This window comes from Mustelus asterias, chromosome 7 (genome assembly GCF_964213995.1).
Source record: "Mustelus asterias chromosome 7, sMusAst1.hap1.1, whole genome shotgun sequence".
Lineage (NCBI taxonomy): Eukaryota > Metazoa > Chordata > Chondrichthyes > Carcharhiniformes > Triakidae > Mustelus > Mustelus asterias.
Genome location: NC_135807.1, coordinates 140,582,672 through 140,609,712, shown reverse-complemented (window position 1 = coordinate 140,609,712; position 27,041 = coordinate 140,582,672). Strand labels below are relative to the sequence as shown.

At 42.0% G+C, this 27,041-nt stretch overlaps 1 protein-coding gene across 1 annotated transcript in view; it reads left to right on the top strand.

Annotated features, from left to right (window-relative positions):
- Positions 1–1,232: 1,232 nt before the first annotated feature.
- Positions 1,233–27,041, top strand: part of susd5 (sushi domain containing 5) — an 86,692-nt gene continuing 60,883 nt past the window's right edge. Inside the window, exons 1-3 of the mRNA XM_078215523.1 lie at positions 1,233–1,305; positions 6,855–6,923; positions 8,598–8,726. Of these exons, the coding sequence (XP_078071649.1) occupies positions 1,233–1,305; positions 6,855–6,923; positions 8,598–8,726 (271 nt within the window). The remainder of the gene's footprint in view (positions 1,306–6,854; positions 6,924–8,597; positions 8,727–27,041) is intronic.

Here is a 27,041-nt window from a genome sequence, read left to right as displayed (position 1 = left end):
CGCTGCACTAGGCCCACTAGAATCGCCCACCCTGCCAGCAGGGATTACAGTAGCTCCCCACTAACTCGCAGCCCGACCCCGCTGGAATGCGGGGGGGTGGGGGGGGGGGTGTCCCCTGGGCATTGGCACCCTGGCAGTGCCAGCCTGTGCCTCCTGGCACTGCCTAAGGGGCAAGGTGCCCATGCCCAGGGAGCACCTTGGTACTGCCTATCAGGCATGCGGCAGTGCTAAAGAGGTGGGGCTTGTGGGCCCGGTGCCTGATGGGGGCGGGGACCGGGGGCGATCAGTGGGGGTGGGGAGTCCCGCTGTCACAATGCATAGGCCACCAGCGTGGGGGAAAGGGGGAGGACAGCAATTGGGGTTGTTGAGGGGGTTGGCACAGCAGGAGGGGGGGGTTCAGGACTGCATGGGGGTCAGGACTTTGGGGGGCTTTGAGGATTCTGGGGGTTGGGAATTCGGCGGGGCTGGGTGGTCTGGAGATCAGGGCAGGCCGGGGGGGGGGGGGGGATACTTGGTGCTGGACGCGGGAATGGACAGGTGATCAAGAAGGCAAATGGGATGTTGGCCTATATCGCAAGGGGGATAGAATATAAAAGCAGAGATGTCTTGCTGCATCTGTACAGGGCATTGGTGAGGCCGCAGCTGGAATACTGTGTGCTGTATTGGTCCCCTTATTTGCGGAAGGATATATTGGCCTTGGAGGGAGTGCAGAGAAGGTGCACCAGGTTGATACCAGAGATGAGGGGTGTTGATTATGAGGAGAGACTGAGCAGATTGGGTTTATACTCGTTGGAATTTAGAAGGCTGAGGGGGGATCTTATAGAGACCTATAAGATAATGAAGGGGCTGGATAGGGTAGAGGTGGAGAGATTCTTTCCACTTAGAAAGGAAACTAGAACTAGAGGACACAGCCTCAAAATAAAGGGGGGTCAGTTTAGGACAGAGTTGAGGAGGAACTTCTCTCAGAGGGTGGTGAATCTCTGGAATTCTCTGCCCACTGAAGTGGTGGAGGCTACCTCGTTGAATATGTTTAAATCACGGATAGATGGATTCCTGATCGGTAAGGGAATTAGGGGTTATAGGGATCAGGCGGGTGAGTGGAACTGATCCACTTCAGATCAGCCATGATCTTATTGAATGGTGGGGCAGGCTCGAGGGGCTAGATGGCCTACTCCTGCTCCTATTTCTTATGTTCTTATGTTCTTAATGGTCGGGGGGCCAGCAATCGGGCCATGGGGGCGCAGAGTGCTGACGCTGTGGGGGTCGTGTGGCTGGCCAATGATCGAGCTGGCCGGCAATCAGGAGGTCATCAGTGCGGGGTCACTGCACATGCGCTGATCTCAGCACTGACAGACCGGCGAATGCGCAGTGGCCCCGCTCAACGTGCTGGTTTCAGCCTCTCCAGTGGGGATAGGCCCCGCCCCCTGAAATGTAATGATCTTCATGCTGGTGGCCTCTGCAGTGCACAGAGTGTGGGAGATTCTTCTCTGAACTCCCACTGGAAAGACCGGCATGAATTACCCCAGTTTTCACACAAACTTGACACTTAGAATTTTTTGGGGTGAATTTTGCCCATCATTATTTTAATTGAAGTTTCTGTCGAAGCAGAAGTTTGAATGGTTTACGAAATAGAACAGTACAGCACAGACCCGCCCTCTGCCACCTTACACCATTTCAATTCCATTCATCCCTTATGAGTAATGTATCTATCCAACCATATTTTTAGCTGCACCTCCTGAATTTAAGATTTATAATGAAAGTTTTCACCTGGTAGAATTATAATTATATACAAAAGAGTGAAACATTGATAAGATAACAAATTAATGGAGTTATATGGAAAAATACTTTCAAGTAAGGAAGATTAATGTTATTGATAAAAGCCAAGCTGATTAATATTTACTGTGGGGTTGTACCTCAACTTTCAGGCATTCAAATAATCTAGGAACATTTGAATTTAGAGAGAATAAGAAAGTATAAAGTGGTTGTTGGAATAGATCTTTAGGATTTGCATAGGTCTGATCAACCCATATACTGGGCTCAGAATTATGATTGACTTGAGTCTCTCATTGAACCCACAATCCCCAGCCTAAGTTCTGTGTTCAGCATTTGTTGAATTCTATTTTTCTTGTTGTTTCTCTTCCTGTGCCTAGTAGTGCACAAGACAGACTTTCATCTGTTTCTATGGTGAATTTTACCTGGGACAGATCACTAGCCTGTCACCAGAGGTTTATAATGCCACTCCATACCCAGCACGGCTGACCAGAAGTCACTCCCACTCTTGCTCTGACAAAGAGTCATTCAGACTCAAAATGTTGGCTTTATCCTCTCTCCACAGATGCTGTCAGACTTGCTGAGATTTTCCAGCATTTTCAGGTTTTGTTTCAGATTCCAGCAACCACAGTATTTTGCCTTTATCACTCTCATTCTTATTGCCTGCCATTAATGTGTTAGAAGGATTTTGCAGGTTGATACTACTTTGGCCATGATATGAACACACCTTCTTTGGCTGTCAAGTCCTGGGGTGAGACTTGAACCTGGAGCTTCTGGCTCAGAGGTGGGGCCACTACCACTGCATCACTAGACCTTCATCTATTCTGTGTACTGTTGACCAAACACATCTGCTGCCCTTGCTTTTCAATAGAACAAGAATCTTATTGCTTTGAAGGGTAAATTACAAATAAGAACATGTTTAGCAATAAGACAGGCATATACAAAAATGTGAAATACATTATTATTGTAATAAAAATATGGAAGGAAAACTTGACTCTCATGTTAAGATTATAAATATTCAATTCTGTATCTTGAACTGGTATGAATTTTGTGCATCCCTTTTACAGGAAGAATATCAAATAAATGGAAGAGTTACATCATAAGCTCCTTGGGGATATTAGGACGGGTGAGGGATTACTGTTATGATGAGAGACTTGAGTAGTTGGGACATTTTGAAGCAAATTAGAGTTTAGCAGGTTAGAGGGTGAAATGTTGCAATCCTTGGTAGTGAAAAGTAAATATTTTCTACTGGATTGGGAGGTATTAACAAAAGGACACACACTTAAGATAATCACACACAATTAAAAAGGAGAACATGAATATTTCTTTACACAGGGAGGGATGACAATAGAGAATTCACTGCCGTAAACAAGTCTATACATTACCTAAAAGGGAATTATATCACTGCTTGGAAAAATAGGTTATTAACTGTTATAATGAGCAACAAGTAGGATGGCATTAAATTTGATGATCCAGATATAATGGGCTAGATGGTCTGTTTCTGTGCTGGAACATTCCATAAACAGACACAATTTGGGTTTAGCACCTTTCAGTCCCTCAGTAACTGAGTAACTTTGGACGTTGAGTTGAAAACCACTTTCCTCTGAATGAGGTGAGTCAAGCTGTCTGAAACTGTTACTGTGGTGATCGGATGCGTTGAGGAAATGCTCAGGTTGTATATTTCAGGCTAATACCAATACATTGAACCTGAAAATCCAATCCTCAGTCGAGGTGCGCCAATTTGCACCTCAAAATGGTCTCAACCCCACAGTGTTTTAAGAGGACAAACTGCAAAGTAGGCAAAGTGTGACTTAGAAATGGAGAGATGAGTCTTAGGGAGGATTTTAAACCAGTAAGAGAAAGTGGTTTGGGAGAAAATCCCAAAGGGAAAGAGAGAAGTCCAAAAATGGGAACTTGCAAACTGGCCCAATGTTTCTTCATTGAAAAGAGGAATGGATTTACCCAGTGAATCTTTGAAGGAAAATTATGGGAAATGAGGAACAAAATGGTCAGTGCAGATAAATTCCCACTGAGATCTCTTGGGATGTGGCTTGTATTCTTAAATAGATGTAGAGAAGATGTCCAGCTTGTGGGAAATGGGATGAGAAAGACATCAAAACTACAATCTGTGCATATGCTAAATTTAATAAGGAATTCAGAAGAAACTTGGGAATGTGGAACCACAGGGAATGGTTGAGAAAGTTAGATAAACACATGAGGCAAAAAAAATAGAAGAAGAGGCTGATGGGTGCGACAAAAACAGGGTTGGGGAGAGTAATTTGGAAGATAAACACTGGTATAGACCAATGTGGCAGAATGGCTCTTTTCTGCTGTAGATTGCTTGTATTCTTTCACATGGTGTGGATGATGCCAGTAAAGCTGGCATTATTGCCCATTCCTTACTGCCTTGGAGAAATGATGCCAAGCCACCTTCTTGTACATTTAAGTGACTTTGTTAAGAGTCAAACACATTGCTGTGGAGCTGGTACCACATATAATTTGGGAAAGGACAGCAGAATTCCCTTCCCAAAGAGCACTAATAAATTGGATGGTTTTTAAAGACAATCTGATATTTTCATGGTTGCCATTTCTAATCCTAACTTTTTATTCCAGATTTATTGAATTTAAATTCCCCCTGCTGCCAAGGTTAGTTTTGAACTGAACCCTTCCTCTGGATTTTGGTACAGTAACATAATCACTACGCTACCATACTCAATGTAATTCCATGTAAGACTGACGCATGGAGCTCTTTGGGGAATGGTGAGGACACAGCAGTGATTGTATATGGAGTCCTGAGCAAAGTGTGGTTCTTGAAAGGCAATGAGAGCAGAGTATAGTTTATAACCACTTCAGGCTCCAGACCCCATCTCTGCCTGTCTCTGCCCAGTCAGCTGCAGACTTTCGTTGAGAGACTACCGACTTGTGTTTCCCTGCCTGTCTGAATGAACACACTGCAGGTCCTTGGGAGCATGAAACCCAGGATTGTTTCAAAGCTTGTTTAAAAGTTTAAACTTTTCTTTTACCTTTGACCTGATCATAATATTAGAAAATGTAACAGATTGGTTGCATTTTCCAGATGTTCCCAGTTTTCTGTACTTTTGAGAGAGAGAAAATATGAACCAAGGCAAATTTTATAATGAAGGTAATATTTTTAGGGAAACATTTTTGGCAGGGGGTACTCTGGGTGATGGGTGAATGTGGCAGATGCCCACCAAGATATCATTGGACTGTTTATTGTGAGGGCAGCATCCATCCAAAAAATGGAAGCAAATTTATTTCTGAAAAGAACCATCTCTGTCTGTGCAATATCCCCAGGAACACCAAACAAGGCAGCATCAAAATGAAATGTGGAATTTGTTGCAGATTTTCCATGGTCTCATTCTGGTGAAGTAGGTAACACTTTTTAATCAGATTCAGAATACTGTTGTTTTAAGACTCACTGCAGATTTCAAGGCTGACTTTTCAGTGCATTACCGAGGGAATTTTTTTTTAATACTTTTCCAATTCAATCAAATCTAATCCAATTCAGAGTCTCAACAAGTTGAGACATTTCCGATCCAGGCTGACAAGACAGGGCGAGCGACCAAACCACGCTGTCCTGGGCCTGATCTACATGAGCCAAGCTGATTGGAGGAGCAAAGCAACACCTCCTCCAAGACTTGAGCTCATTTGCATCTTAGCCAAAAGGCCGAGATGCCGCTTTTAAAAATTGCTTCATATGAAACATATGAAGCTTCAATGTAACCCAATGACCTCAACCAAGTGCAGCATCCAATCCATACTACACTTGATCTTAGCCAAAAGGCCGAGTGCATTACCGAGGGAATGCTGTATTGTCGGAGATGCCCCCTTACAGATGAGATAGTATCTGTCGTCTTATAGACATACAAACTATCCTATGGCACTTTTTGATTAGGTGCAAAACTTTTCTCCCTGGTTTTTTGGCCAATATTTGTCCCTCTACCCAATGCCTAAAATAGATTATCTAATCATTAGTTTCATTGCTGTTTATGGGAGTTTGTTGTAAACAGATCAGCTGTTCTGGTTCCCTACATTGCAATAATGATTACATTTAAATTATTTAATTGGCCGTAAAGAACTTTGGGATTTCCTAAGGATTTAACTGGAATGATATAAATTCTATGTTCAAAGCAAGTATTAACTTGAGCCATCAGCCGGGAGGGACTGTCTCCATGAGGAATTGTATGAAATAATTTCCAGCCTCACCTCAAAAAGTGTAAAAACGGTTGAGTTTGAGTTTACTTATTTATTGGAGGAAATAGGCAACAATTCCATTATTTCATCTACTTGCTACTGAGGATGGTCACAAATCTCCAAAGTGCTGAATAATCACTGTCTCGCTCCTAATGCTTCCACCTCTCCACTTTAAGTTGCTGTTGCATGACATTAAAAAGGAACAAAACCAGACTGATCGCCTATCATCGACTTGGCAATAGAAATGACATCAGCAAAACCAACCCTATCAACCCTGCAAAACACTTCTTCCCAACATCTGGGGGCTTGTGCCGAAGTTGGGACAGCTGTCTCACAGACTAGTCAAGTAACAGCCTGACATAGTCATACTCACAGAATTATACCTTACAGATAATGTTATAGACACCATCATCACCATTCTTGGGTGTGCCCTATCCCACTAGTAGGACAGATCCAGCAGAGGTGGCAGCACAGTTCTGTATAATCAAGAGGGAGTTGCCCTGGGAGTCTTCATCATTGACTCAGAACATGTCATCAGGTCAAACATGGGCAAGGTTACCTCCTGCTGATTATCACATACCATCCCCTCCTTCCCCCACCCACTCAGCTGATGAATCAGTTCTCCTCCATGTTGAACACCACTTGGGGGAAGCACAAGGGTGCAAAATGATTTGGCAACTCATAAGGCTTGGTTAAGATGCTCTTTTGGAGAGTTGTTGATGACTCAATGAGCTGAATAGCCTCCTTCTGCACTGTAGCGATTCAATTGATTGTATGATGAATCAGTACTACTCCATATTAAACAACGTTGGAAACACTGTGGGCCCTGACAGTATCCTGGTTATTATGTTGAAGATTTGTGCTCCTAGCCAAGGAATTTCAGTGCAGCCACAACTACAATACTGATATCTACCTGGTCAATGTGTACAATTACTCAGGTAAATCTTGCGCAATGTTGTGCAGGTTAAGTGGATTGGCCATGCGTGGGGGGGGGTGGGCCTGGATGGGATGACCTTTTGGAGAGTCAGTGCAGATTTGATGAGTTGGATGGCCTCTTTCTGCATGGGTTCTATGGTTCTTTGGTTATATGCTCCCTTGGCTGTGAAATGGGCCTTAGTTTCCTTGCTGTAAGTTATGGACTAACTTCTGGTGGTGGTGGACTGGCCTGTCTGCTTCTGAGGTGGGTAACGATTACATTGTTTCTCCTTTTGTTATTTCAAACTCAAGAGTTGACTATCTACAAATTTCAGATTCTTTTCTTTTTGTGGAGCTTAGCATTTCTATAGCCCTGAATCGCCCAGTCATTGGCGGATGGAGTTTAATGCGGAGAAGTGTGAGGTAATTCACTTTGGTAGGAATAACAGATGTGTTGAGTATAGGGCTAACGGGAGGACTTTGAATAGTGTGGAGGAGCAGAGGGATCTAGGTATATGTGTGCATAGATCCCTGAAAGTTGGGAATCAAGTAGATAAGGTTGTTAAGAAGGCATATGGTGTCTTGGCGTTTATTGGTAGGGGGATTGAATTTAGGAGTCGTAGCGTTATGTTGCAACTGTACACAACTCTGGTGCGGCCGCACTTGGAGTACTGTGTGCAGTTCTGGTCCCCACATTACAGGAAGGATGTGGAGGCTTTGGAGAGGGTGCAGAGGAGGTTTACCAGGATGTTGCCTGGTATGGAGGGGAGATCCTATGAGGAGAGGCTGAGGGATTTGGGATTGTTTTCGCTGGAAAGGCGGCGGCTAAGAGGGGATCTTATTGAAACATATAAGATGATTAGAGGTTTAGATAGGGTGGATAGTGATAGCCTTTTTCCTCTGATGGAGAAATCCAGCACGAGGGGGCATGGCTTTAAATTGAGGGGGGGTAGTTATAGAACCGATGTCAGGGGTAGGTTCTTTACCCAGAGGGTGGTGAGGGATTGGAATGCCCTGCCAGCATCAGTAGTAAATGCGCCTAGTTTGGGGGCGTTTAAGAGATCCGTAGATAGGTTCATGGACGAAAAGAAATTGGTTTAGGTTGGAGGGTCACAGTTTTTATTTTTAACTGGTCGGTGCAACATCGTGGGCCGAAGGGCCTGTTCTGCGCTGTAATGTTCTATGTTCTATGTTCTATGTTCTATTTAGGTAAACTATTTCTACTTGGGGAACTTAACATTTTGATAGCAGTCATCGAAGTAATCTGTTTCTACTCCTAAAACAATTCACACCTAATCATCTTTAGATGCTCTCGTGTCTTTAGAAAGCCCTGATCACTTTTAGAGGCTTACATGCCCCTGGAAATGCTGGCTGTTACTGTTGCTCGACAGATTTCTACCTTTCAGGCCTTTTTAAATTCTTGTTCCCGTTGCTGCCAGGAAGTTTCCTGACAATAGCTTTAACCTGTAGATATTGGCTTAGAAGTGTAGGTTTTTCCATTTCTTTTCCATTTTTAGGGAGGAATCGGAAGATATGGTTCATGACCCAGTGACTGGGGGTCACTTGTTAATACTGGGCACACTAGCCCATAAGCAGCTTGTCTAAAGAAACAAAACAAAAGAAAATGCTGGAAATATTCAATAGTTCTGATGAAAATAAATCAACCTGAAACGTTAACTCTGTTTTTCTCCCCACAGATACTGCCAAGTCTCCTGAGTATTTCAAGAATTTTCAGTTTGTATTTCAGATTTCCAAGATCTACTATATTTTACACTATAAAGGAGACTCGGTTGTCATGGAGATTCGTCGTAGGTCTGTGAACACAGGTAAAGTGTTGTGAATAAAATCCCAACTGGTTCAGAAGGATCACAATCGATCACGAGATAGGAACAAGGCATTTGTCTTTTTGTTCATGCGACTTCTTGTTTTCATTATAATAATAATAGCAGCAACTGCAACAGCTCGAGCTTTCTGAGATTTTTGCACCATCTTAACTCAGGAATGAAAAGAAAGTTAGTAGTTCTGAAAGGCAAGCCTATTTTTGTCTTTCGACAGATCTGATTTATTTGGTTATCCCAAACACACAGATCTAATTCATGTATTTGTATTTTCCCTGGGTTTGGTTTATTTAGTTTTGTGTAGTATATACTTCTGTCTGTAACTCTGCCTTACAAAAACTTTACTCCTTCATATACGCTCACACAGTGTTTAAAATTCAACCAAGTCTCTGATTGGGCTTCCTGAATAATATTTTGATCTACAGAATCGTGACTCTGTATTTATTCTCAATCTCCTGACCTGATCTCTCATGTTCTCATAAAAGTCTTTCTGAGGAAGCTGAAATGAAACCATTCTTTGTTTTTTGGTTCAGTGGAGAAATGGAGAGATGGCACGGTGGCACAACGGTTAGCACTGCTGCCTCACAGCGCCAGAGGCCCAGGTTCAATTCCGGCCTCGGGTCACTGTCTATGTGGAGTTTGCACGTTCTCCCTGTGTCTGCATGGGTTTCCTCTGGGTGCCCTGGTTTCCTCCCACACTCCAAAGATGTGCAAGTTAGGTTGATTGGCCATGCGAAATTGCCCCTCAGTGTCAGGGGATTAGAAGGGTAAATAAGTGGAGTAACAGGGATAGGGCCTGGGTGGGATTGTTGTGGTTGCAGGTTCGATGGGCTCAATGGCCTCCTTCTGGACTGGGGGGATTCTATGTGTAGCTTGAAGTCTCGTAAAATTTAGTAGGTTCAAAGCCGGTGTCACAAGCATGATTCAGGACATCAAAGTGATGAATCTCTGACTCTGCAGCAATGATGAAGCTGTCACCAGAGATCTGGGTAGTTGTGAAAAGTCCCATCAGACTCCAACTGAAACTATAGGACTTGATGAAGCCAATGGTTCGTGCAAGTGGAGCCTCACTGTTCTGCATGACTGGACCTCCTTCTTTCAACTTTCAATTATCCAGATATTTTGGAGTGAAAAGCATACTATAATTTTAGAATGACCGTTAGTCAGAAACAACAGAGTAATTAAAATACAGGGGGAGGCCTTTCGGCCCATCAAAATAATACTGCAATAAAATATTTTCTAAAATGTTTTCATGCATATTTCTATTTAAAACAGTGGTGATTATACATTCGCAAATATAATTATAAATGACGCAGGCCTTTCAACCTCGTCTTAATTCATCCTAAATGGAAAGTGAGAAGACTAGCGAGGTCTTTTTTAAACTTTCAGCAGTATATGTTGGGGTTTTCATGTTTAGTTATACTTCAACTAAAGCATAAAGATAATACAAAACTCGAGGCATTTTAGTGTCATACAGTGGAATAAATTTCATTGCAACAACACTGAATGTATAGTATAACTGGGTATGTGTCAGGATACAATCCTACACTCGCTTTAATTAACTTTGATATATTGACTGCCTGTAAAATAAATAGCTTCCCTTCCACACTTAATATTTTACTTAAATGCAAGAAATTGGTGATTGAAACTCTGAACAGGGCGACATACAGAATTATTTCAATCTCTTCAATTCAAGTTGAAATCTAACCCATTGCTCACTCTCTTGGAGAACAGAAGAGTATTAACTCCTTGGTTTAAAAATACAAGGGTCTTTCATGGAAAAGTATATCGGACACATGTTTTCAGTTGAGATTATATATAAATTAATGCAAAAGATTTCTTGCTTCAGAACTTAACACAGGACAAATTGCAAGTAAGGTATATTTCTCTTTTCCAAAGAGTCTAAACAACAAATGTGAAGAAAAGTTCAGTATATGCCTAAATTATTTGGTGAGTCTTTACTTAGCAATGAACATGGGGTATAGTTTTCTGAGCACAGAATCAGTTAGCAACTGGTATGGATACTATTGGACAGGTACCCTAGTTTCTGGCCACAGTTATTGGAGGAATGTTAGTTTTCTGCCTTCAGGTATTGTGGTAACACCACTCTCTCCTGAGTATAAATCTCTAAGCTGGGTGGCCCATTCCAAATCACTGATTCATTGCTTCTCTGGGAAAGCCATTATAACTATCCAAGTGAATTTTAAGCTACTTTTTGGAATCTTCCAAACTGCATATTTCCAGTTGGGATCATATGAGTCTATCCCATGAAACCTGTCTATCTCTAATGTCATAGAAATAAAACTACCCAGTAACACACAATTCTAGAAGATGACGAACTTGCCTTCTAACCTCAGGAATGGAATTGACAATGGTCTTATTCACACACTCGCTGGACTGGAACATGTCCTTTCTGAGTTCACCTGACCACAGGATAGTTCATCTGGAGCTCTCTGAGTTTTGACAGATTTTCTGACAGCACAAAACATTTCTTTTCTTCAAGGATTCCCTCAAAAAACAATTCCCTCTCTCCCTTTCAGATGCTGATTGACCTGCTGTGTATTGAGTTCCCCAGCATGCTTTACCTTCATAGAAACTCAGAAACTAGAAGTTGGAGGAGGCCATTCGGCCCTTTGAGCCTGCGCCAACATTCATCTTGATCATGGCTTATTATCAAATTCAATATCCTGATCCCCCCCTTCCTCCCATATCCCTTGATCCCTTTGGCCCCAAGAGCTATATCTAATTTCTTCTTAAAATCAGATAACATTTTGGCCTCAACTACTTTCTGTGGTAGTGAATTCCACACATTCACCACCCTCTCGGTGAAGAAATTTCTCCTCACCTCAGTTCTAAAAGGTTTACTCCTTATCCTCAAACTATGACCCCTAATTCTGTACTTCCCCACTGTGTGTGTGAAGCTACCCTGTCTAACCCTGTTAGAATTTTATAAGTTTCTATGAGATCCCTTCTCACTCTTCTAACCTCCAGTGAATTATAACCCTAACACTGCATTCCTCTGACTTTCTGCGCACTCGAGCATTGCCTTCTCTTAGCTTCAATATTGGTGACCAAATTTTCAGCTACCTAAGTCCCATTTGCTGGAATTCCTTCTCTAAGCCTCTTTGCCTCTCCCTACTCATTTTAGGACACACCTTTCTGAGCAAGTTTTTATTTATTCATTTTGATTGTTTTTTAATTTTCCACATGCCTCAATTGGGGTATGCAGCTATGATAGAAGTGCTAAATTAATTCAAGTTATTGTTAGGTCACAGAGAATCATGTCTGGTTAACTGAGTAATCATACTGTGGAGGAGCAGGCAGCAGGAAATCATCAAGTAGGCAATGTGCCAACCTTGAGAAAAGGGAACAGATACAAGTGTTGCTTGCTGAGGCTTGGAAGAGTGGCATTGATTGGTCTGTCACATTTTACAGAGGTAGTGAAGTGGAAGAACTGCCCTATCGGCAAAAGATCACTACTCTGGGATAGGAGAAGATGAGCTTGAAGGTATAAAGAAGATGAGAGGGTAGAGAGGTTTCAGGAGGAAGACCTGGATATATACTGAAGTACTAATAAGGGGGTGAGGCAAGGAGTACTCAGTTGAGTGACCAAATATAGGGGGAGGATATTGCAGAGACAGAGTGGAGAAAAGCCATGGAGCAATTTAAAGATGGTTTTAAGTCCAATATGTGAAGTGACTGCTGAAAACCGGAATATTGGATAATCCATACCTAGTGTAAGTCAGTTTATGGGCAACTAATGTTTGGACACATTATAGTGTATTGAAGGTAGAGAAGGTGAGACCAGTAAGGTAAATACTCTTGTGGTGCACTTTAAATGTGAAAAAAAGATGGATAAAGGTTTTGGTGGAGTTTTGAGGCAGGAAGATGGAAGAGGGCGATGTTGTAGGAGGTAAGCAGTTTTGGTGATGGACAAGATGTTGAGTCTGGAATAGATATTGATGAAGATATTCTGGAGATCTGATTGGATGGGCAAGAGTAGAATTACCTCCAGAGAGCTGGGCAACAGAGGAGAGATAGTGGAGGAGTGGAGTAGATCCATTATGTTTAAACTGTACAGAGAGGTCGAGATGAATAATGGACCAACATAGCAATCACAGAGGATGCCATCTTCAGCTTCAGCCAAGTGTTCTCTGTGCTGGTAGAAGGAAAGAAATTAGACTTGAGGGGATTTCATTGAATTGTTTAGGGAGATGTTGGAATGGAGTAGTGAGATGATGATACATAAAATGGTCTTTAATTAGAAAGGCAGTTTCAAGGCATGGCAGATAGTTTGACACGGCAAAGTGGTTTCTCCACTAGAGTCATAGAGATTTACAGCATGGAAACTGGCCCTTCAGCCCAACTTGTCCATGCCATTCAGTTTTTACCACTAAGTTAGTCCCAATTGCCTTGACCATTCAACCATAAGACATAGGAGCAGAATTAGGCCACTCGGCCCATCGAGTCTGCTCCACCATTCAATCATGGGTGATACTTTTCTCATCCTCATTCTCCTGCCTTTTCCTCATAACCCCTGATCCCCTTATTAATCAAGAACCTATCTACCTCTGTCTTAAAGACACTCAATGACCTGGCCTCCACAGCCTTCTGCGGCAAAGAGTTCCACAGATTCACCACTCTCTGACTGAAGAAATTCCTCCTCGTTTCTGTTTTAAAGGATCGTCCCTTTAGTCTGAGGTTGTGCCCTCTGGTTCTAGTTTTTGCTAATAGTGGAAGCATCCACTCCACATCCACTCTATCCAGGCCTCACAGTATCCTGTAAGTTTCAATAAGATCCCCCTCATCCTTCCAAAACTCCAGCAAGTACAGATCCAGAATCCTCAACTGTTCCTCATACGGCAAGCTCTTCATTCCAGGGATCATTCTTGTGAACCTCCTCTGGACCCTTTCCAAGGCCAGCACTTCCTTCCTTAGATACGGGGCCCAAAACTGCTCACAATACTCCAAATGGAGTCTGAACAGAGCCTTATACAGCCTCAGAAGTACATCCCTGCTCTTGTATTCTAGCCCTCTCAACATGAATGCTAACACTGCATTTGCCTTCCTAACTGCCGACTGAACCTGCACGTTAACCTTAAGAGAATCTTGAACAATGACTCCCAAGTCTCTTTGTGCTTCTGGTTTCCTAAGCATTCCCCCATTTAGAAAATAGTCTATGCCTCCATTCCTCCTTCCAAAGTGCATAATCTCGCACTTTTCCACATTGTATTCCATCTGCCATTTCTTTGCCCACTCTCCTAACCTGTCCAAGTCCTTCTGCAGCCCCCCTGCTTCCTCAATACTACCTGTCCCTCTACATACCTTTGTATCATCTGCAAACTTAGCAACAGTGCCTTCAGTTCCTTCTTCCAAATCGTTAATGTATATTGTGAAAAGGTGTGGTCCCAGCACCGACCCCTGAGGCACAACACTAGTCACCGGCTGCCATCCTGAAAAAGACCCCTTTATCCCCACTCTCTGCCTTCTGCCAGTCAATCAATCCTCTATCCATGTCAGGATCTTACCCTTAACACCATGGGCTCTTAACTTATTGAACAGTCTCCTATGTGGCACCTTGTCAAAGGCCTTCTGGAAATCTAAATAAATCATGTCCACTGGTTCTCCTTTATCTAACTTCCTTGTTACCTCCTCAAAGAACTCTAACAGATTTGTCAGACATGACCTCCCCTTGACGAAGCCGTGCTGACTCAGTCCTATTTTATCATGCACTTCCAAGTACTCTGCGATCTCATCTTTAATAATGGACTCTAAAATCTTGCCAATGACCGAAGTCAAGGCTAACCGGCCTATAATTTCCCGTCTGCTGCCTCCCTCCCTTCTTAAACAGCGATGTTACATTAGCTACTTTCCACTCCTCTGGGACCCTCCCTGCCTCCAGTGATTGCTGAAAGATCACCACCAATGCCTCCACAATTTCCTCAGCTATCTCTTTTAGTACCCTGGGGTGTAGTCCATCTGGTCCAGGTTATTTATCCACCTTCAGACCTTTCAGTTTCCTCAGAAACTTCTCCTTTGTGATGGCCACTACACTCACCTGTGCCCCCTGATTCTCCTGGAGCTCTGGCATCCCACTGGTGTCTTCCACCGTGAAGACTGATGCAAAATAACTATTCAGTTCCTCTGCCATTGCTTTGTTTCCTATTATTACTTCTCCAGCCTAATTTTCCAGTGGTTCCATGGCTATTTTTGAGTATTGTTTGTGGTTCCAGGCACTGAGCCATAGGGAGGGGAGTGTCCAGGTCTTGAACTGAGTGGAAGGAAGGGCGACCAAGTGAGCAAATGTGATTCAAAATCTGTGATTTGAGGGGGAAATACAAGCACTCAGGATTCTTGCATTGCATAAAGGATGAAAAGTTAATCTTTCCTGTAAATTCAAGACTTCAGAGGAAGTGATTAACTGGATACTACAAGCAAGTACATTTACACAAATGGACATTGACTCAATTTAGACAAGACATAGAGTTTGGGTAAAACATAGCCACAAGGCAGAATGATGAATATAAATGTATATCTATATAAATATAACAAACCCAGCAGTGGAATTTGGGATTAGAATAAATATGTTCTTGATTGCCGGAACTGACACAATGGGCCAAAGGGCCTCATTTTGTGCTGTTAAACTCTATGGAAGTGGAACAAGTCTTACGTGTCAAGAAAGTGATTTTTTAAGTCAGTTTGAAAGACAAAAATGGAGCATGAATTTTGGTATCAGAAGGATAGGAGTGGCCTTTTGTTGTCCTGATGGCCCTTTCACATTAACTGGCACTGGATAACTAATTTGTTGAGGAGTAATACACTGAACACTCGGGTATTCATTCATTGGATTCATGTACTGAGTTCATTTCTTTATTAATTCAGATTAATAGTCTAGTGATAATACCACTTGGCCATCATCTCCCCTTCAAACCATGAAGATGTGAACTGTTAGTTGGCTTGCCTGCTGCTAATGATTAATCTAATTAGGAATACTGGCTCATTTTGGAGGGCAGGTGGAGTTGAAGTTGAAGATCAGCCACAATTGTATTGAATTTGGAGCAGATTCCATGGGTTATTTTGTTTATCCTATCGCTTATGTTCTTATGCTCCACTAAAGGCAGAAATGATAGTGGATGGATGTTGGATTTGAGTTCAATGAGCCATTTCTATCAGATGAAGATTGGAGTAAATCCATATTTCTTCACTGCTAGATGATGTCATTGCAATGAGACACTTCAGATCATCATCCTGAGGAACTCCTGATTCAAGTGTTTATCAGAGCAAAACGTGACCTCATGTGAAAGTATTCCAGCAGATAGATGCAGAAACAAGTCTTCCAATCATATCAATAATGTCATATTTAATATATCCTGTCAATATTTATCTCAGCTCAAATATTCTGTCAATAAGATCACTCACCCTTTACACAAAATAGTTTTCTCCAGATAGTGTCCTCACTTACACGTTTGTGTGACAGACATTTCACATTCAATCAGGAAAAAATTAACATGATTCTGGAATTAAATCACCCCGTAGCCCTGTCTCAGTTCCAAACTAATTCCACTGCCCCTCACCCTCCCCAAATTCCTATCTCTATCTACTTCAAGTCTAAATTAGGATTTATCCACATTTTAAAAATAAATGTAATTACATCTTCTTTAACCATTCCCTGCTACAACACATTCCCTGTTTCAATGACCCTCTGTGCAAAGATTTTTTTAAATCATATTTCTCAGCGTTTAGCGATGAGCAGCTGTGAGTGTAACATTTTCACTAATACCCCAACTGAAGGGAACAGCCATTCCCTATCATTTGTATGTCAGCCCTTGCTCATGACTCTGAATTAAAAGGTTCCAGGGTCAAGCACCACTCCAAGCAGGGCGTGAGCACACAAATCAAATTGGACATTGCAGTGTAGTGCTGAAGGAGCACTGCACCATTGCAGATGCTGCTTTCAGATGAGGCATTAAACTGAGAATCTATCTGACCGCTCAAGTGACTGTAAAATATCCCATGGTACTATTCTGAAGAAGAACAGAGGAGTTATCTCCTGGGTCCTGGTCAATATCTATCCCTCAATGGACATCACAAAAACATTATTATTGGAAAAGTTCTGGAATCTCAAGCTCTGGATAATTAGTTTCTGGTCCCTGGCAGCATCCCGGTGAATAACCGTTCTGAACCCTCCATAGTATACTCTCCGTGGCTTCAATACCCTTTATGTAGTTTTGGATATTTTATATACACAGTCTCTAACTGCGACCGAACAAGTGCTTTATACAAATTACCATTACTGTTTTACTCTTAATGTCAACATTTTTAAAACTCAAAAATGTTTCAGATTCTTGATCTGTTTCCACTCTGTTCCAAGACATGTTGACCATGAGATCCACTCTCGGTGTTTTCTCACTGAGACCATATCTTCACTGTCACAGCATCAGTGAGGATCTGCTGGTATTCTAGTTTCTGCCTCAGAGTCTATTACCCCGCTATGCAGATACCCACACACTCAACCTGTCCAAATCACGCTGAAGCATCTGATCGATCAATGCACGGGGCTAGTGTGTACCCAAATACCCATATGTGCTCCATTTAATTTGAGAGAGTTGTTATTGAGTAATTCGACATCAGTCTAACTTTTCTTCCATTGATCTGTGGACAGTTATTTCCGGTGTTAGCACCGCAATTTCTCTGTAGTGAGGAGATGTAACTAAACTCGAATCCCCCAGAGTTGGTGCCTTGTGACAGGAGGCTCCGTCTATCCCCAACTGCTGATAAAACACCGTCTGTTCCATCTGTCTGATTGGGTGTTTGGGTTCCTGCTGGAAAAGCAGCAACAGTAAAGCTCCAGTCGAAAGGGGATGAAGCGATTTAAGAGTAACCTTTACTGGAACAAACACACCCAGTTTGTTACGATCATTTCTGGCCTCATAATGCTCATTTCATAGTCTGAGAGCTATAAATAGTAAAGGTGGATTTTTCCACAAACCTATTTACTTTGCAATAGATTTAAATATAGTCGCCAGGGGAGAACTGATTCAGTGAGTATTGAAATTGCATTTATTGCTTTAATGCATTTATTTATCATAATCCAGCAGATTGACAGTAAAACCTATGCATCTTTGAGTGTGGAATCTGCTGTTCCCTTAGCAAGAACAGAGTGTAAACCAGCAAGGAGGAGGGGCAGGGCAAATTCACTACAATTAAAACCTTAAGGCAGAGGAGCAGAAGTAGGCCATTCGGCCCACCGAGTCTGTTCCGCCATTCAATGAGATCATGACTGACCTGATAGAACAATTCTCAACTCCGCTTTCCTGTATTATCCCCATAACCCTTAATTCCGTTACTAATTAAAAATCTCAGCCTTGAACATACCTAATGACCCAGTCTCCACAGTGCTCTGTGGTAAAGAATTCCACAGATTCACTCCCCTATGGGAGAGGAAATTCCTCCTCATCTCAGGCTTAAATGGACGACCCCCTACTCTGAGTTTATGCCCTCTGCTCCTAGACTCTCCCACCTCCCAGCATCTACCCTGTCAAGCCCCATGAGAGTCCTATATGCCCCAATAAGGTCGTCTCTCATTCTTCTAAAATCCAAAGAGTGTAGACCCAACCTACTTAGCCTCTCCTCCTACCGGCGCTATATAGAAGCAGGTTGTTGTTTCGGTAACGGGCTCTGCCGGATTTCTGGGAATGTAATATTTTGCACCGTTCTGAACCCGGAGTCTGAATGTGAAGTTTGCAACAATTTGGAAATCCTGCTGAAGTGAACTCCGGGAGTCCGCGAGAAACCAGAACAAAACGGAAATGCGATGACGCTGGGAATAATTTGGGTCCGATCCTCAGCACTCCCTGATCCTCAGCATTCCCTGATCCTCAGCATTCCCTGATCCTCAGCACTCCCTGATCCTCAGCATTCCCTGATCCTCAGCACTCCCTGATCCTCAGCATTCCCTGATCCTCAGCATTCCCTGATCCTCAGCACTCCCTGATCCTCAGCACTCCCTGATCCTCAGCACTCCCTGATCCTCAGCATTCCCTGATCCTCAGCACTCCCTGATCCTCAGCACTCCCTGATCCTCAGCACTCCCTGTTTCTTATCAAACGGCGTTCCAAGTTTGGGATTTTTGTTCTCACTCACTTCCCTTCACTTCCTCCCCGGGTTCACACCACCAGCCGCCTGTTTATTGTCGGAGCCGTGTGAATTTTCGCATCACTGTAGGACTGACCCTCCCTGTACAACGTGTGGATAAAACCCAGTTTCCTATCTGCGCGCTTCGGTTCTGCCTCTCCTCGCCTGCCTGTGCTGAGTGTGGATTCACCTGCTCTGTGTCTCTGGGTCTACCCTGTGTCTTACTGTGTCTACCCTGTCCAGCCCGGCCTGAGCCGCTCTCTGTCTAGTGCCAGTCTCCCGGCGATGGCTCCTCACTTCCTCCTGCTCAGGATGGCTTGTCTTCTCATCATCACCGGGGTCCAGGTCCAAGCTCACGGTCAGTCCATTCATTGGAAACTCTCATTTTCCGGTGGGATTTGTGTCAAATTAAATTGTTTTCCAAAGTAATTTTCTGATAAGTTGCACAGACGGATGCAGACTGGTGTCTAGTAATATTGGCGGGTTCATTGGTGATGGAATCACGGATGGAGCACTTGTTTTCTTTAGAAGTGTTTATCCGATTCTTTTTGAAAGTTATTCCGAAATCTGCTTCCAAATTAAAACTCACATCAATTCTCCTCACCTCCCCTCTCTGATCCTCTTGTCAATGATCTGTGTCGCCCTGGTTAGCCACCCTCCTGTCGCTGCAAACAAACTCGCCAATTCTTCATAGTTTTAACTCGAACAAATCTTCCCTGATCTCTCTCTACTTTTAGGAGAGGAACCTTACCTTCCCCAGACCCTCCCCGCATTAACTGAAGTCTCTCAACCCTGGCAACATTCTAGGAAATCTCCTGTTCAATCACTCCATACGAATCTGATGGTTTAGGTCATTTGAACAGTCGGAGGCAATTCAACCGCACGAGCCTGTTCAATTCGATCTTCGCTGTATCTTGGCTTTATCTACCTGCCACCATTGATACCCTGACCAAACAAAAATCCATCAATCTATTCCGAATTTTTTAATTGACCCCAACCTCAACAATTTTTTGGGAGAGAGATTTCCATTTTTCTTTGTGGAGAGAGTTCGATCCTGGCACGTGAATACATGGCTCTAAATTGAAGGTTATGCGTGCCTTGTTCTGCAGTCAACGCACGAGCGGAAATAGTTTCTCTCTCGAGCCTCGCCTATACAACCTGCCCTCAAATGTAACCTTTTTGACCCAGATGTCACAGCTGTGCAGAGCCATCTTTCTGGAGAAATTTATATTGTCACAAAATTGCTGTACTTTAATGTAATTTTTTGATTTCTTTTCAGTTGCTAAATACAAGTACATCCTCTGATCTGAGCCAAATCATATTGTACAAAGTCCCAAATTTTTATCACAATCTGAAAGTTTGAGGTCAAAATAGACTAATGAGGATCATGAATTTTCATGACCTGATCATGCAGACTCTGGTCATTAATGAGTTTGCTTCACACTCTTGAATGTTTCATTGACTAGAAGGTTTGTACATATATTGCATTGTTGATGCTGGTTCTAGTTTCTCATTTTATGTGAAATTAAATCAAGGAAAAAAGTTTATAGTTTAAAAAAGAACAGGTGTGATACCTGTGAAAGAGAAAGAAAGACTCGTAATTATACAACGCCTTTTAGGTCTTCATGTATCACATTATAGAGATAGGTAGAATCTAAACATTAGGCAGAATTCATATATAAAGATATTATACTTCAGAATTGAAGACATGGTTATAGGCAGTAAGGGGCCTTTATCCATAAGTCTTTCACAAACACACAGGGTCAGCACTGAATTCAATTAACAACAATGAAGATTATTTTGTTTGTAGAATTCACTGGAATTTTAGAAAGCCCCCTTTTGGAACACAAGTATTGATAAGGACTATTTTTCATAATTTGAATGCTTTACTCTTTGCCTGAGGGAAAAAAAGGATAGTAACATCTATTAATGACAATTCAGTCTGGAACGTGGCATCATTCTTAAAATCTAACTCAGGATATCATCATAGGCTGGTGGGCTTCTAGCCATGATGTGGAGATGCCGGCGTTGGACTGGGGTAAACACAGTAAGAAGTCTAACAACACCAGGTTAAAGTCCAACAGGTTTATTTGGTAGCAAAAGCCACTAGCTTTCAGAACAGGCTGTTCCTTGGTCAAGTGGTCAATTTAATTAAATTGAGTTTGTGTCTTTGTGCCCTGTTTGTGATCAGAACTCCCACCCACCTGACCAAGGAACAGCCTGTTCCGAAAGCTAGTGGCTTTTGCTACCAAATAAACCTGTTGGACTTTAACCTGGTGCTGTTAGACTTCTTACTGGGCTTCTAGCAGTCAGAATTGAACACTATCTGATACATTTTTACAGAACACAGGTGCATTGAGAACATAGCTTTTAAATGACCCAAAATTTAAAAAAACTTTAAAATGACTATTTCTGTGTTTTTGCTTAAAATTACTCTATGAAAATACAGAGTTCAGTGAAATTAATTAGGGTTGATATTTGAACACATTACAAGCATTTATTGACAGGGTAAATGCTCACATTGTTCACATAATAAGGCAATCCTCAACATTTGAATAATTATCAACAATAGTGAATGATAAAGGATAATCAAAAGGGCCAAGGTCAATCAAAGAAGGAACACCATTAATGGCTTAGGGCGATGTAATTTACTTCAATGGGGTGTCAAAAAAGGCTTCCCTCCAGAAACTGAGAAGCGTTAAAAATAAATCTAAAGTCAATATTTCTCAAGTTGACTGAACAGCTGGATGCTACATTTGAGGAGTTTCTTGTCTAGCTGGTCAGATCACTAAACTACTCAGGTATTTAAGGCAACACTTTGCTTTAAATATTTTATGGATATTCTATGAGATTTTAGTCTGTAGCATTTAAGAGACTGTTTTACTAGATTCTTATCAGAACTAAGATTATGTTTTCCATCTTTCTATAATCTTTAACGTAGTGATGTCCTTATTTACTTTAAAGTATATGGCATGTTATGGTTCTTTAATAAACTTGTGAATAAATTAGTAAAATATAACATCTTACATTGTATTCCATATGCAACTTTGAGAACACCCTCTCTTGTATACTTCTAAAGTGGGAGATACAATTTTTTGAAGAGACACACTCGAACCTTACAATATCTGGGTCATAAGCTAGCTAATGATTGTTTTAAAATATTAACTGGAAGAAGGTAACATCTCTTGATTGTTATCTTACTTGAGGGAGAAATGGTTGACTTGCTTAGGCCCCATATAAGTACCTGCAGGAAGTGACTATTTTAAACTCAGGTAAAGGTGATTAAAGTGTTCCTGATCTAGAGTGGCTTCAAAAAGGGTTAGGGGTATAACCAATGTCCCAAAATACTTTACAGCCAATGAAATGTTTTTTGAAGGGTTGTCACTGTCCTATTATAGAACAGTAGCAACAAAACAGAAATCTCCCACAAACAATAAAGTCACAATGATCAGACAATCTGGTTTAGTGATGTTGATTAAGGGGTAAGTATTGGTCAAGACACTGGCAGGAACCCTCCGTTCATTGATCGGGTGGAAAACAGCAGAGATGGAATGACAAACTTGGTGTACAAGGCAAACAGAGATGATAATGAGACAAATAAATATCATAGGATCTTTCACATCTGTCTGATGGTATCGACTCAGTCTCCATTTAAGGACTCATCAGATAGCACCTCTGTCAGTGCAGCACTCCCTCACTACTGCACTGAAGTTTCAGTCTAGATTATGTGTTAAAGCCTTTAGACTGGGCCCCACATCCCCAACCTCCTGACTCACAATCTTATTTAAAAATGGAAAACTATTCTTGTTGCTGAAAAGATTATTTTTTTAAATGCAAAAGGCAGAAGTGATTTTTCTATCCATTAAATATAAAAACATTCCAATTGCTGAGGGATCTATAATGATGGAAAATAGAGATGAGATTAAGTAAAGTTTTACGGGGAGAGATAGCAGGGTGACTTTCTTTACACTGCTGTAAGACTCCAGAATCACTGCCAGAGTAATTGATTAAAGCAACGGCCATGAGAGCTTTGAAGGATTGGCTGGAGAAGTGGCTGAACTGAAGAATAAAGAGATAGGGACAGGTATGTGGGGTTAGGATACTGCACAAGTGGGCATTAAACATTAACATGGACAGATTAGATAAACAATCTGATTCTCATTTGGAATTTCGGCAAAATTGCATGTTTCAGACAAAAAAAAAGCTTTCTTCCCCATTTCCACAAATACCCACCCCGCTTTCAAACCAGCAGAGGAGGGGGGGAGGGGGGGTGGAATTATTTCAACAGATAAAGTTGGACATTTGTATGACGGTTGTACAAGGACTGACTGTGTGAGTTAGAGTGGAGGAAAAAGCAAAACAGTGCGGATGCTGGAAATCTGAAATAAAGCTAGAAAATGCTGGACATACTCAGCAGGTCTGGCAGCATCTGTGGAGAGAGGAACAGAGTTTGTCTCTGGTCTGCGACCTTTCATTAGAACTGGAAAAAGTTGGAGATGTGAGGTGTTTTAATCGGGGGAAGGGATGGAGATGGGGTTGGAAAAGAGCAGGGATGAAATGATAAACGTGATGGACAGGCGCACGGAGAGGATAATGAGACAAATAAAAAGACACAAAATGGACCAAGAGAAAGTGGATACAGTAAGTGGATTCAATAAGTAGATACAGTGAGTTGATTCACTAAGTGGATCCAGTAAGTGGATCCAGTCAGTTGATGCAGTAAGTGGATGCAGAAAGTGAATGCATTAAGTGGATACAGTAAGTGGATGCAGTAAGTGGTGCAGTAAGTGGATACAGTAAGTGGATACAGTGAGTTGATTCACTAAGTGGATCCAGTAAGTTGATGCAGGAAGTGGTTTCAGTAAGTAGATGAAGTAAGTGGATACAGTGAGTGGATACAGTAAGTGGATGAAGTAAGTGGATACAGTGAGTGGACACAGTAAGTGGATACAGTAAGTGGATGCAGTAAATGGATACAGTAAGTGGATGCAGTTAGTGGATACAGTAAGTGGATGCAGTTAGTGGATACAGTAAGTGGATACAGTAAGTGGATGAAGTAAGTGGATACAGTGAGTGGACACAGTAAGTGGATACAGTAAGTGGATGCAGTAAATGGATACAGTAAGTGGATGCAGTTAGTGGATACAGTAAGTGGATGCAGTTAGTGGATACAGTAAGTGGATACAGTAAGTGGATACAGTAAGTGGATGCAGTAAGTGGATACAGTAAGTGGATACAGTAAGTGGATGCAGTAAGTGGATGAAGTAAGTGGATACAGTAAGTGGATACAGTGAGTTGATTCACTAAGTGGATCCAGTAAGTTGATGCAGGAAGTGGTTTCAGTAAGTGGATGAAGTAAGTGGATACAGTGAGTGGATACAGTGAGTTGATTCACTAAGTGGATCCAGTAAGTTGATGCAGGAAGTGGTTTCAGTAAGTAGATGAAGTAAGTGGATACAGTGAGTGGATACAGTAAGTGGATGAAGTAAGTGGATACAGTGAGTGGACACAGTAAGTGGATACAGTAAGTGGATGCAGTAAATGGATACAGTAAGTGGATGCAGTTAGTGGATACAGTAAGTGGATGCAGTTAGTGGATACAGTAAGTGGATACAGTAAGTGGATACAGTAAGTGGATGCAGTAAGTGGATACAGTAAGTGGATACAGTAAGTGGATGCAGTAAGTGGATGAAGTAAGTGGATACAGTAAGTGGATACAGTGAGTTGATTCACTAAGTGGATCCAGTAAGTTGATGCAGGAAGTGGTTTCAGTAAGTAGATGAAGTAAGTGGATACAGTGAGTGGATACAGTAAGTTGATGCACTAAGCTGATGCAGGAAGTGGATTCAGTAAGTGGATACAGTGAGTGGACACAGTAAGTGGATACAGTAAGTGGATGCAGTAAATGGATACAGTAAGTGGATGCAGTTAGTGGATACAGTAAGTGGATGCAGTTAGTGGATACAGTAAGTGGATACAGTAAGTGGATACAGTAAGTGGATGCAGTAAGTGGATACAGTAAGTGGATACAGTAAGTGGATGCAGTAAGTGGATGAAGTAAGTGGATACAGTAAGTGGATACAGTGAGTTGATTCACTAAGTGGATCCAGTAAGTTGATGCAGGAAGTGGTTTCAGTAAGTAGATGAAGTAAGTGGATACAGTGAGTGGATACAGTAAGTTGATGCACTAAGTTGATGCAGGAAGTGGATTCAGTAAGTGGATACAGTGAGTGGACACAGTAAGTGGATGCAGTAAATGGATACAGTAAGTGGATGCAGTTAGTGGATACAGTAAGTGGATGCAGTTAGTGGATACAGTAAGTGGATACAGTAAGTGGATACAGTTAGTGGATACAGTAAGTGGATGCAGTTAGTGGATACAGTAAGTGGATGCAGTTAGTGGATACAGTCAGTTGATGCAGTAAGTGGATACAGTAAGTGGATGAAGTAAGTGGATACAGTGAGTGGACACAGTAAGTGGGTACAGTAAGTGGATGCAGTAAATGGATACAGTAAGTGGATGCAGTTAGTGGATACAGTAAGTGGATGCAGTTAGTGGATACAGTAAGTGGATACAGTAAGTGGATACAGTAAGTGGATGCAGTAAGTGGATACAGTAAGTGGATGCAGTAAGTGGATGCAGTAAGTGGATACAGTAAGTGGATGCAGTAAGTGGATACAGTAAGTGGATACAGTAAGTGGATGCAGTCAGTGGATACAGTCAGTTGATGCAGTAAGTGGATACAGTAAGTGGATGAAGTAAGTGGATACAGTGAGTGGACACAGTAAGTCGATACAGTATGTGGATACAGTAAGTGGATGCAGTAAATGGATACAGTAAGTGGATGCAGTTAGTGGATACAGTAAGTGGATACAGTAAGTGGATACAGTAAGTGGATGCAGTAAGTGGATACAGTAAGTGGATACAGTAAGTGGATGCAGTAAGTGGATACAGTAAGTGGATACAGTAAGTGGATACAGTAAGTGGATACAGTAAGTGGATGCAGTTAGTGGATACAGTCAGTTGATGCAGTAAGTGGATGCAGTTAGTGGATACAGTAAGTGGATACAGTAAGTGGATACAGTAAGTGGATGCAGTAAGTGGATACAGTAAGTGGATGCAGTAAGTGGATGCAGTAAGTGGATACAGTAAGTGGATACAGTAAGTGGATACAGTAAGTGGATGCAGTAAGTGGATACAGTAAGTGGATACAGTAAGTGGATACAGTAAGTGGATGCAGTAAGTGGATACAGTAAGTGGATGCAGTTAGTGGATACAGTCAGCTGATGCAGTAAGTGGATGCAGTTAGTGGATACAGTAAGTGGATACAGTAAGTGGATACAGTAAGTGGATGCAGTAAGTGGATACAGTAAGTGGATGCAGTAAATGGATACAGTAAGTGGATGCAGTTAGTGGATACAGTCAGTTGATGCAGTAAGTGGATACAGTAAGTGGATGCAGTTAGTGGATACAGTAAGTGGATACAGTAAGTGGATACAGTAAGTGGATACAGTAAGTGGATACAGTAAGTGGATGCAGTAAGTGGATACAGTAAGTGGATGCAGTAAGTGGATGCAGTAAATGGATACAGTAAGTGGATGCAGTAAGTGGATACAGTAAGTGGATACAGTAAGTGGATACAGTAAGTGGATGCAGAAAGTGGATACAGTAAGTGGATGCAGTTAGTGGATACAGTCAGTTGATGCAGTAAGTGGATACAGTAAGTGGATGCAGTAAGTGGATACAGTAAGTGGATGCAGTTAGTGGATACAGTCAGTTGATGCAGTAAGTGGATACAGTAAGTGGATACAGTAAGTGGATACAGTAAGTGGATGCAGTTAGTGGATACAGTCAGTTGATGCAGTAAGTGGATACAGTAAGTGGATGCAGTAAGTGGATACAGTAAGTGGATACAGTAAGTGGATACAGTAAGTGGATGCAGAAAGTGGAGGCAGTAAGTGGATACAGTAAGTGGATGAAGTGAGTGGAAACATTAAGTGGATATAATAAGTGGATACAGTAAGTGGATGCAGTAAGTGGATGTCGTGAGTGGATACAGTAATTGGATATAACAAGTGGATGCAGGGAGTGGATGCAGTAAGTGGAGGCAGTAAGTGGATACAGTAAGTGGATGAAGTGAGTGGATGCAGTAAGTTGATACAGTAAGT